Source organism: Miniopterus schreibersii, assembly GCF_964146895.1.
Source record: "Miniopterus schreibersii genome assembly, chromosome: 19".
Classification (NCBI taxonomy): Eukaryota; Metazoa; Chordata; class Mammalia; order Chiroptera; family Miniopteridae; genus Miniopterus; species Miniopterus schreibersii.
In genome coordinates, this window is record NC_138119.1 from 13,971,617 (window position 1) to 13,983,629 (window position 12,013).

At 52.7% G+C, this 12,013-nt stretch overlaps 2 protein-coding genes across 2 annotated transcripts; both read left to right on the forward strand.

The window, feature by feature from the left end:
* The first annotated feature begins 843 nt into the window (after window positions 1-843).
* Window positions 844-3,798, forward strand: LAMTOR2 (late endosomal/lysosomal adaptor, MAPK and MTOR activator 2). Its single transcript, XM_081120797.1, has 4 exons — window positions 844-1,078; window positions 1,372-1,534; window positions 3,333-3,422; window positions 3,603-3,798. Exons 1-4 carry the CDS (start codon window positions 1,011-1,013, stop codon window positions 3,657-3,659), a joined length of 378 nt encoding a protein of 125 aa, XP_080976923.1. The 5' UTR covers window positions 844-1,010; the 3' UTR covers window positions 3,660-3,798.
* Window positions 3,799-4,954: 1,156 nt separating this feature from the next.
* RAB25 (RAB25, member RAS oncogene family) lies at window positions 4,955-10,752 on the forward strand. The gene is made up of 5 exons (XM_081121057.1): window positions 4,955-5,381; window positions 7,707-7,902; window positions 9,158-9,351; window positions 9,945-10,025; window positions 10,423-10,752. The coding sequence occupies exons 1-5, from the start codon at window positions 5,339-5,341 to the stop codon at window positions 10,548-10,550; spliced, it is 642 nt and encodes a 213-aa protein (XP_080977183.1). The 5' UTR covers window positions 4,955-5,338; the 3' UTR covers window positions 10,551-10,752.
* The last annotated feature ends 1,261 nt before the right edge of the window (window positions 10,753-12,013 follow it).

The following is a 12,013-nucleotide window of genomic DNA, read 5'->3' on the forward strand; positions in this document are numbered from 1 at the left end:
ACTTCGCCACCCGCCTTGAACCAGACGCAGCCACAGCGCCCCGGGCGGACTGGGGGGACCACTGCAGCAGAGTCCGCCCAGGGCCGAGTCCGGGGTCCCGCGGTCCGGACAGGGCCTAGCTGGGCGGTGGCCCCTGGGGGGCTCCGGGAGGGGGCGGGACGCGTCGCTCTCTGGTGGGGCGGGGGGCGAGCTCCCGGCGGGAGACCAGGGCCCATCCGAGAGGGCCCGAGCAAAGCCGATTTCCCCTCCGGCCCAAAGCTGGCCCTGCCCCCTCCGCAGGTCACTCCCGCTGCGGGACAAAGGATTCTCTGTGTCGCCACTTTCTCTCTGTTCCCTGCGATAGCTCGTCTTTCTCTGGAAATCGAAATCCTCTCTAGGCCTGGGGCCTCTGCCTACTGGGAGGTTGAACTTCTCCACTTCGGGACGTCCATCTAAAATCTCATCTCTAGGATTGACTTCCTTCCCTCAGGGTCGTGGCCTGAGTGAACTCCACGAAGTTCGGTTTCAGAGACGTGGGTTTTGCCTGCGTGGCTTTCCCGAGCCTTGATTTCCTCAATAGCATCTATCCCATCTCACAGAATTGTGCGTAATGTAGAAAATTACTGTTAACCAAAGGTGTGTCTGACAAATACAGGGATTTTTTTTTAAATTACTGAATCGTGGATTGTTAAACGGACATGATAACTTTTCTCTCCATGAAGGAATTAAATGCTCTTCCCACACCGCCACTGTACTTTTACTCCCGCTCTCGCTCGCCCTACCCCGCCCCCATAACCGCTTGGCCTTAGTGGAAAGGCGAACTATAGTTCCCAGGGTGCCTCGCGAGGAACTACAATTCCCAGTGGCCACCGCGAAGGAGAAGGGTTGAGTCAGAACTATAAAGTCAGACCGGAGAAACTACAATTCCCAGAGCGCCCCGGAGCAGGCAGCACCGGAAGTGGCTGGAGGATCCAGAGCAAGAAGCAATTCCAGGGTCTGGGTGCAAAAGCCTAGGGTTAGGATTCGCAGGCATGCTGCGTCCCAAGGCTTTGACCCAGGTGCTAAGCCAAGCCAACACTGGAGGTGTCCAGAGCACCTTGTGAGTGCGGACCGAGGACCCGAGCGGCGAGCACAGGAGTGGGACAGCGCGTGGCTTTCTGAGGGAAGGGTGGGGAAGGATCTCCGGGAAGGGAGGGGACAGCAGCTGGGGCAACCGGCATGGAGAGACCCTTTGGAAAAGGGAAATTGACGTTCTGGGTGCTCAGGTCACTTTCCAGGACACAGCCCAGACCCTTGCTTTGTAGAAGCGTCAGTGGCGGGGCCTGTGATGGGAACCCAAGCCTTTTACTCCCCTTACTGAGCACGTCGCTATTCTGCCCTGTCCCTCGCCAGGCTGCTGAATAACGAGGGATCGCTGCTGGCCTACTCTGGTTACGGGGATACAGACGCCCGGGTCACCGCAGCCATCGCCAGTAACATCTGGGCCGCTTACGACAGGAACGGGAACCAAGCGTTTAATGAAGACAATCTCAAATTCATCCTCATGGACTGCATGGTATGAAGAGAGGAGCCACTTCCTCTGTCTCCAAAGGGGATCCCCAGGGAGTGACCTGTACCCTGTCATGGATGGTTGGGATCTATGGAAGATTGCTAAGAGTTGGCCCACAGCAGCATTTACAATAGGCAGGATCTTATGCATCAAGTGGTGGTGAGGAAAGAGCCCTGGATCCAGCATCTACCTGGGGTTCTGGTCTCAGCCACCCACTTACCATCTGTGGAACCTTGCATAAGTTACTTAACCTCTCTGAGCGGCCTTATCTCAACTCAGGTGTAAACAATAATTGCCCTCCCTCCCCCACAGAGTTGTTATGAAGATTAAACAAAAGAGTAAATAGAAACTGTAGAGTGAGGTTCGCACAAAGTGTTGGCATCCCAGATTCATTGACTTACAGAACCATGACAGTCTCCAAACCCTTGTCTAAATCTTTCATTTTACAGAGAAAGGAGATGAAGTTCAGAAAAGGGAAGTGGCATTAGGTTGTAAACTTCTTGGAAACAGAAACTGTCAATCACTTTGGTTCAGTCAACAAATATTTAGGTCCCTGCAGTGTTCTCAGGACTGGGGGAAAAGTAGCAAACAGGACAGACAAAACTGCAGCCCTAATGAAATTTACAGTCTTGCATGTCTTAAAATAAGAAAAATATGTATGTTTTGTAAAATATATAAGTTTAAAAAATAGTACATTAGTTATTGAAAATACTATGGAGAAAAATGAAGCAAGGAAGTGAGATAGAGGAGGGCATGTGCCAGGGACAACCTCACTGACAAGGTGACATTTTATCACAGATTGAAGGAAGTTGCAAGATAGGTGACGGGTGAAAACATTTCTCATAGAACAGCAGGTGAAAAAGCCCCGAGGCAAAATGGTGCCTGGTCAAGGATCAACAAGATTGATGTGGGTGGAGTGGTGTGAGAGTGGGAGAGGTTATTAGGAGATGAAGCCTGAGAGGCAGGGGGGTGCAGCACCTGGTTTCCAGCACACAGTGGATACCTAGTGAAAGTTTGCTGAACCAAATTGAAAAGGCCCCAAGAGTGAAAGATTTCCACTGTAACGCAGTTGCCTGCCTCTTTCTCACCCTCTGCCCAACCAAGGGTACATTTCAGTTCAACTAATGACTCCTACTGGGTACCCGTCCTAGAGCTGGTGCTATAAGGCAAGAGCTTTTAAACTTTGACCGCAGCCCGCCCATAAGAAACACATTTTAAGTCAGAGCCCACTACACACATATGCCCACAAAAACAAGTTTCGTGAAACAGTACTTCCCTTACTACATACAATGCACCTCATTTCTCTTATTTCCTTTTTCTTTTAATATTAATCAATCTTCTTAACTGATGTAACCCTGGGCTCAAACCTGCAGTTGGAAAATCATTACCATGAGAAAAGAGGGGGAAAAAGTTGGGTTACTGCTCTCAAGCCCTTTACGGTGTCTTTGGGGGAACCCATAATAATAATATCACCCATTTGGATAGCCCTTTGCAGATACAAAACTCCTTCCTGTGTACCTATACCCTCACCAGCTGGGGTGAGATACAGGTTACAGAAAGAGAAACTAAGTTTCTGGGAGATTGACTTTCCCAGGGTAACGTGGTTAGTAGGTAGCTGTGCTGAGACTAGAATCTGGGCATAAGGACCCCATGTCCAGGGCTATAGCCATAGCTCCCCAGCTGAAGCTCCTGCCATGCTCAGGGCATGGAGGGAAGATATAGCCTTCTCAAGAGGACTCCTTGAGGAAAGAGGGAGCTAAGGGTACCAAGCAGAAGGTAACAGTCTATGATATCACCCCACCAGGAGGGCCGTGTAGCCATCACCCGAGTGGCCAACCTTCTGCTGTGTATGTATGCCAAGGAGACTGTTGGCTTCGGAATGCTCAAGGCAAAGGTGTGTATATGCTCATTCCTCTGTCCACTCCCATCCCCACCTTCCTGGAGTCCTCATGTCACCCAGTCCATGTCTGGTGGGGCCCGAGGCTAGGTGCTCAGCATTGGGAGTCCACCTAGATTTGGGGTCCCTCTCATGGCAGGCCATGTGTGTCACTGATTTCTCTTCTCCTTCTCGCAGGCCCAGGCCTTGGTGCAGTACCTGGAGGAGCCCCTCACCCAAGTAGCAGCATCATAATGGGCACTGGTGGAAGTAGGGGTCAGACAAGAGAGATGACCATTTGGAGGGGCAAGGCCCCCTGGGGAACCCTTCCGGGACTGTACGGGGAGGGTGGGACTTTGTTTTTTCAAAGAATAAATTTCACTCCTGTCTTGTGTCTTTTTTAAAAAATATGTTTTTATTGATTTTAGAGACAGAGGGCGAGAGAGATAGAAACATAGATGAAAGAAAAACACTGATTGGTTGTCTCCCTTCACTGTTCCCTACTGGGGGATCGAACCTGCAACCTGGCCATATGCCCTGACCAGGAATTGAACCAGCGACCCCTTGGTGTGTGGATCTTGGCTGCTTTCTTGGCTGGGAGGAGTCAGAGGAGATGAGAAGGAGCAGGGACGGCTTACACCATTCTTCATGTCCTGCAAGAACAGATTTCCACCTGCTCATCCCGCAGCCAAGTGGTTTTGGACAGTGGCACCTCGGCTCCAGTGGAGTGACCGCACTTGGCCCCCACCACTCAGAGCAGAATTTCACCTACCTGATTGGCAAAACCTTGGAAGTGAGCTCCAAGAAGCAGGGGGCTAGTGGGAGTCATGTTGAACAAAAATAATATGGGGCCTAGGAGTTCAGTGTCCTTCAGTCCCGACTGGTGGGATGCCTTTTCTACTCTTTGGGTTGGGAGGGGCCATCCTGTTTCTCTTCTCCCAGGCACTCACATGCTTACCCAGACCTCCAGATCCTAAAGCCCTTTGCAGATAGGATGGCTTTGCTTTGAGGCCAAAGTTCCTGGGCAGTGATCTGAAGAAACTCAGAAGACCTTTCAGAGGCTTTCATCTTCAGATTCTGCTCCTATTCTCAGACCCCTCACCCCATCTGGCTGTTTCTGCCCCAGGTCTTCCCCTACCCAGTATCCTTAGAGCAGGTCTGGGCAAGGAGCTACCTGCCCCTCTCCCAGTGCTCTAGGAAGGGACCCATCCTAGGAAAGTGGATAGATTGCAAGTTCCAGCTCCACCCAGAGTAAGAAATGCTGCCCCTCCCAGGTCCTGGGCTGTTAGGGAGGGGCAGAAATTGCTGTACCCAAGATGCAACTCTCAGAGCTCTGCACTGCAGCAGGGTGATCACCATCCTGTCAGCCTTTCCTCTGGTGCCCCCAGTTACCCCACCACTACCACCAGAGGCTCTAAAGGCAAAGCAGAAGGCCAAGTAGGTTTCTGCTCCCTGAAGGACTGATTCTCACTGGCAGCTGGGCCTATCTTGGCCACAGGTCCCAGAAGCCTAACAACATGCACTCAGTCAGCTGGCTCTCCGAAGACCCTGTCCCAGCTTCCCCCACTATCACCTTCTGGAGCCTGCTCACCTAATTGTGGGAGTCCAGGCTGAGAGCAGACACCCAACCTGTCTAACCTGTCTGACGTCATCGTCTCCACCCACCTGGGCCCCAGGTCTCCAGCCGACCTGCTCTTCCTGTTCCGTCCTCAGCTTCCTTACAGCACCTCCACCTGCTACAGGTGAGCCTCCCCAGGCCTTGTCTAGCCTTAAGCCGGCCCTCAGTCCCTCTGGTTGCAGAAGTTTCGTTACCCCCAATGAGAGAAGGGGTAGATCCAGGTCTCTTAAGAGCTGAGGGTTAGGAGCATTGAGCCAACACATAGACCCGTTACCTCTGTCCCCGAAGACACTTGCACCCTCCATGCGGAGCCAAGATGGGGAACAGAACCGAGGAAGATTATAACTTTGTCTTCAAGGGTAAGTTGGGGTTCATAGAGAAAGAAGAAACCTGGGAAGGACCCAGAAAGAGACCAACAGAGGTAACCCCTCCTGTTTGTTGATGTTTTTTAATCTCTAACCAGGACCCCCTAGGGCGCATCATTCCTTTGTATAAGAAAGAATGCTGCAAGGATGGGGGAGGGTCTGGTAACTGAAGCAAAAGTCTTGGGGCTGCCAGAATACTCTGCTGTTGTAAATAATGAATGGTGCTGCTCTCTCTCTAATAGTGCCCAGTTAAGCTCCTCTGCCCCATTCCTAATGGCAGGCCAAATCCCAAAGAATAGTCAGCCGCTGCAGCATGAGAGATAGAGGTCAGACTTCTGAGAGGGCTTCCCTCCTGGGAGGAGGGAGAAACAGGCAGACCTAAGAGGAAAAAAGTCATTTTTCTGGGCAGATGTACAGAAAAGGAGAGAGGAGAGATCTATCCTGTCATAGGGCTGGGTGAAGATATAGGGAAGATGTAATGAGTTGGGAGCAGGGTCTAATAGGACTCAGAGGGCTCCTAAGGCCATAGCCTTCTGTCTGTCCCTTGGCAGGCAGACCCCGTGGCCCCAAATACCAGGCACTGAGTCCAACTTGGCTATCCCTGGAAGTGTGCAAGTATCTTTCCTGTTCTTTATTCTAAACTCCTGTGTTTGACCCCCTTATTGTACGTCCCCCACCCCCACCCCCACCCTCACCTTACCTCCTTCTGGGCAGGGTGAACTGGCAGAGCAATGATTCCATGTCCAGCCACCCCACCCTACTGCCCCTCCTAGCCTCGGCCCCACCCTCACTTGGGACTCAGGTGAACCTGTATTCCCAGCATCTTTCCAGGAAAAGGAGACTAGGTAAGAGCTAGGGGGTCCTGGTAAGAGATTTAAAAACAACAAACAAAAAGGAGGGACTGCCTCTGTTGGCCTCTTTCTGAGTCTTTCCCAGGCTTCCTCTTTCCCAGCAGTTGGGAAACCTGTACTCCCAGCATCTTTCCCAGGAAGGGGAGACCAGGTGAGAGCTAGCAATAGTTTGGGACACTAATACTACTAGTAACTACCATTTATTTAGCCCTTACTATGTGCCAGCCACTAGCTTACCACCATAACAACCCCAAAAAGTTCTTTCATTTTGAAAGCTTAATGGTCAGATGCCAGGCGGAGAATTCAGATCTCTGCCCTGCCACTTACTACTTATTGCAGGTTGGGGACTTCAGAAGCAGACACTGAGAAGTTTGCCCTGCAAGATATTTATTATGTATCAACACCATTGGAAGGAAGGGGGAGGAAACAGGATTGGACAGAGAAAGAAGTTAAACTGCAAGGCAAGATCACCAAGCTTTGGCCAAAGGGGGGAGCTCTGTGATACCCTCACCTTGTTTGGGCCCCGGATACAGACTGCCCAGGAGAGGCATGACCTCAGGTGAACCTGCTCTCCGCACCAGAGGCAGATGCTAACGGAGCAGACAGCTGCAGCCTGCTGACTGCACTCCCTGTAGCAGGGGCAAGTCCTCTCGAAGGCACATCTGGGCAGCACACCTGTGTTTACCACACTAGTGGTGTTATCTTGCTCAAGTTATTTAACCCCCCAAGTGCCTCCTTTCTTTATCTGTAAAAATGTGATGATAATAATAATGGTAATTGCTTCATGGTACTGTTGTGAGGATTAAATGAGTTACTATGTGTTACTCCCATTTTTTGTGTGAAAAAAAGGTCAGAGAAGTTAATAACTTGCTGAGGACACACGGGGGTCTAACTCCCAGCCCCATGCAAGACTGACCCTCCTTGGGGACAACTGGATCCTAACTTCTTACACATACACACACACCCCTCTGTATCTGTCACTGCCCCAGACCTGCCATCTGCCAAACTTTCTCCGCACCCACACTTCTATTCACATCTCTGCTCCTGTGCAAACACACCACCCCTTCCACTTGTCCTCCCAACTCAGTGCTCATATTCCCTACTCCAGGAATGTGCACCTCCCCAAGACCTCCTGCCATCTCTGTCCACGTTCACACCCCTGCTGACCTCTCCCCACAGCCCCTGAGCAGCTCACAGGCGTCACCCATCCCCAGAACCGCAGGCTGACTCTGCAGGCCTCTCTCATCAGACCAGACCAGGAACCGTTAAAGCCCCATAGCTGAGTCCAGCTTTTGGCCCCTCTGCCCCGGATGAACGCAGCATGTGGAGCTGCAGACCCCAGTCTCTGCCAGGAGCCCCAGCTCCTCAGTTTTCTGAGATCAGCTCCCTTTTGCTAATGAGCAGCAGTAGGCTCAGGTAGGCTGGGGCTGCTCTGCCCAGCTCATCCCTTATCTCTCCGCTCCTTCAGTGGTGCTGATCGGTGAGTCAGGTGTGGGGAAGACCAATCTGCTGTCCCGATTCACGCGCAATGAATTCAGCCACGATAGCCGTACCACCATCGGCGTGGAGTTCTCCACCCGCACTGTCATGCTGGGCACCGCTGCTGTCAAGGCTCAGATCTGGGACACGGCTGGCCTGGAGCGGTACCGAGCCATCACCTCAGCGTGAGCCCGGGGCTGGGGGATTGCTGGGGTGTGGGGGTGCTGGGGAAGTCAGGGAACACCTCTGGAGTAGAGATGGAGCTGGGGAGGAGTGTGCTTCCTAGTGGGATCACAGGATGCCATGGCCCGGTTGAGGAGACAGAAATGCTATGAGCCACACACAGTCTGAGACAGGATAAAGTGATACAGACTATGAGGACTGAAATCGGGAGTCATTGTCACCACTTTCTAAGGGGTCCCAGTTGCTGTGTGCCCAAGAAGGTACAGGCGCTTTACATTGGGCATTTTGTTCAATCTCCAAGGTACCATACGAGTGAGGTGCTATCCTCAATCCCTGTTTAAATACAAGCTTGAGGCTCAAGGACGTGAAGTCAAGGCAGAGCTGGGAATGGGGGCAGGCTCCAGGACTGAGAGCGCCCCTCACTTCTGCACAGTGCTTTGTGTGTGGCAACCTTTACGGTCTAACCCCAAAGGTGAAGGGCTGGACCCCTCAACTACATTTTACAAAGACTCTGAAGACACCACAAGCAGAGGGTTTCCCAGACAGTGTCAGGCCACATGTGAGAAAGGTGGTCTATGTGTGTGTGGTGGGGGCCAGCACCCGCCAGGGGCAGGAAGTGGGAGGCAAGGGCTTTGGTTACACACACTCTTCACTCTTGGACTGGTCACCTGACCTCTCGTGAGCCTCAGTTGATTCATCAATAAAATGGGAGTAGTTATAGATCACCAGTCTGAAGCAGCACCAGGAGTAAGGCTAAATGCTTGCAAGGATGCATCAGATAGTCAACTCGGGGACTGCTGGATGGGGTGGACATTTAGCTGGTCCTAGAAAGATGGCCATAAGAGAGAAGAGGGTGTTGTGGGTCTAGGAGACATGTGAGGAAGACCTCTCAGAGGTGGGGCACCCAGGAGACAGACTTGATCAGGGCCCAGGAATGCGCTGGTAGATAGGAGGGGCTGAAATCAGAACAAAGGACCTGGGGAAGCAGAGGGGCTATGAAGGAAGGAGGGAGCCAGTGGTTTTAGAGCAGGGAGGGGAGTCTTCAGAGGCTCCATGACCAGTATTCCTGAAGGCTCTCAGTGTCAGGCATCAGGGCTTTGGGCTGCTCTGTTTGGGTTTGTGTCCCTGGACTCCAGTTTTCATATTTCCCAATCGCTGGGACTCATCTCTGGCTTTTTGGCTTGAGACTCTGCTCTGAGGCTGGGCCTGATCACCTTGACCTTTGCCTCTCTGTCCACCCCTTCTACCCCCACCCAGGTACTATCGTGGTGCAGTGGGAGCCCTACTGGTGTTTGACCTAACCAAGCACCAGACCTATGCCGTGGTGGAGCGTTGGCTGAAGGAGCTCTATGACCATGCCGAGGCCACTATCGTCGTCATGCTTGTGGGCAACAAGAGTGACCTCAGCCAGGCCCGGGAGGTGCCCAGTGACGAGGCCCGCATGTTCGCTGGTAAGAGCCTACCAAGACCTAGTCTGACCCCTCTGCCCACCCACGCTGTTCCAGACACTGCTCCCATCCCAGGGCCCCCTACCTCCATCCCCTCTTCCTCAGGACCATCCCTTCCCCCTTGTCACCCTGTGTTTCTCATGGTGTCCCACCACTTGCCCTGAGATTTGTCTTTATGGGCAATTATTTCCGTTGATTTTAAGACAGCCTCGCCTTGCAGTTCTCAAAGATCCTAAGTGTAGCGGGTGGGCTCCCCTTGACTATCTCCAGTCTCACTTTCCCCAGTTCTCGGGTTTAAAGGCAGCAAGATATAGTGTTTAAAAGTGCAGGCTCAGGAGTTCCAGCCGCCCAGCCTGACGGCTCTTGACCAGTTACTATATGTGGGACACTGAACACTTTCTTTCACTCTCTCTGTGTTTCTGGGTTTCAGTTTCCTCTTCTATAAAATGGGAGAGTATTCAAACCTACCTCACAGGTTGTTTTAAGAATTAAATGAGCTACACATGCCAAGGGTTTAGCACATAGTAAACATTAAGTAAATATTGTTACTATTGCCTTTGACCCCACAATTAATGGTGTGTTTTCTTTCCTGTCAGAAAACAATGGGCTGCTATTCCTGGAGACCTCAGCCCTGGATTCTACCAATGTGGAGCTGGCCTTTGAGACTGTCCTCAAAGGTTAGAGCCCCTGCCTCTAACTGACACCCCATTCCAACCCTGAGGCTACCATGGGCAGCCATAGGAATGCAGACACCCAGCCCCCTCCACCCCAGCTGGTCCCTCAGCCCCTCTGTGGGACCCCAGGCACCTCAGAGCCTCCCACCACCCCCCTTGGACATTCCCTAGTGTTGCCCCACTCCCCACTCAGCCTGGAGCTTGGGAAGGAACCAGAGGCCACACTTCTCAGGGAGCTGAGCCTTAGTCCTCAGGTAAGTAGAAGGGCCAGGAACTCCACTTCCTTCCAGCGAAGCCTCCTGCGAGTGCGACCACCCCCAGTGCTCAGAAAAGGGTACACGGTGTGAGTACGGGGAGCGTGGGCTTCTTCTGACCTGACCACTATCCTCTGCCCTCTCAGAGATTTTCGCAAAGGTGTCCAAGCAGAGGCAGAACAGTACCCGGACCAATGCCATCACCCTGGGCAGTGCCCAGGCTGGGCAGGAGCCTGGCCCTGGTGAGAAGAAAGCCTGTTGCATCAGCCTCTGACCTTAGCCAGCACCAACCCTGCCCTGGTGCTCCCCCACCCCACGCTCCAGGACCTTTCCCTGCCCCGTGGCTGCGCATGTCAGAGTGGCCTGTTCCCTGTTCACAGCCTCGCAGAGCTCTAAGGTCTTCACCCCCCCCCAATATCTCTATTATCTGCTACCCCCTCGCAGACTAGAGCTATCAAATAAAGCTATTTTATATCAATGCCTGGCTATCCTGCTGCCTCCCCTTCCACTCTGGCTCCTCCTCCGAGTCCCTGTTCCCCTTCCCTTCCCCCTCCCTCCATTCTCCCCACTGCCCCCCAGGGCCAGCTGCCTCTGCAGTCCTGTGGTCTGGGGACAGTGCCAAGGGGGTGAGAGATGCCCACCCTTCCCTCTGCTAACCTCCAGGGCAGGAGGGGGGAGGGAGGACAGCATGGAGGAGAGGGGGTACATGGAAGGCAAGACAAAGGAGACCATCGGCGGGTACCATCTGGTGCCCAGGGCCCTGGTGCCAAGAACTGAGGTCACTCCAATGCCAGGGGTGAACGGAGGAGGCAGGGGGGATATTAGCAAGGAGGAGGAGTCAGGCCAGCCTGTCCCTGTGTGCTGGGGAAAGGGGCTTAAGACTGGGAGGTAGAAGGTCCATTTTCCATCCAGTTTTCTGCCTGACCCCAGGGAAGACGGGGTGTGGTATACAGGGACAGGTGGAGTCTAGCGGGGAGGGTCTCTCAGCTCTCTGCCGTCTCCATCAGCCCAGGAGCTGGATGCCTAAGCAGCCTCTAGTCTTCTCTTCTGACTGTACCCCCAAGGAACAGGAGGGGTAAAATGGGTAGACAAGAGGGGATTGAGTGCTTGGACACTGGAGTTGGGAGCTGTGGAGAGAAGACAGGAGCCATTCACTTCCCAAAGGTGAGCAGGGAGGGGCACCCAGAGTTACACTAAAGAAAACCCTCAGCTACAGCCCCCACAGTGGTCCCCTTGGCACATACCCCGAGGTAGTTCAGACCCACACACAGAGAAAGCAGCCAGAGCTTTAAGTAATAATACTTTTAATAAAATTAACTTCTTAATAGCACATTTAATACATTAACCCTCCCCCTTCTTGGTTTCTCTGCGTTTTGTGCAACATCACTTTGACTCAATTATTCATGGGTCCGTTTTGTTTCCCGCCTTTTATTTTGCTTTTGAACTATTTTCCTTGGTGGATTTGTATGTGTCCTCACTAGATGCCTCAAATTAAGTCTGACCACAATCCTACTCTACTTTCTACAGTGGAGAGACCATCCCCCCTGCCCCAGGGCTGTCTTCACCCACCCACCCTACCCTACCCGCACCCTTGGGTGGGGGAAGGAAGCCTTCCCCACCCCAGACACTACCTTCCCAAACTATGGGGGTTTCTAGGACAAAAAGAGCAGGGGGTAACCTGTCCCTAGATGGGGCGAGAAGAGTAAATTGGGGAGAGGGAGATATGTTTGGGGTCTA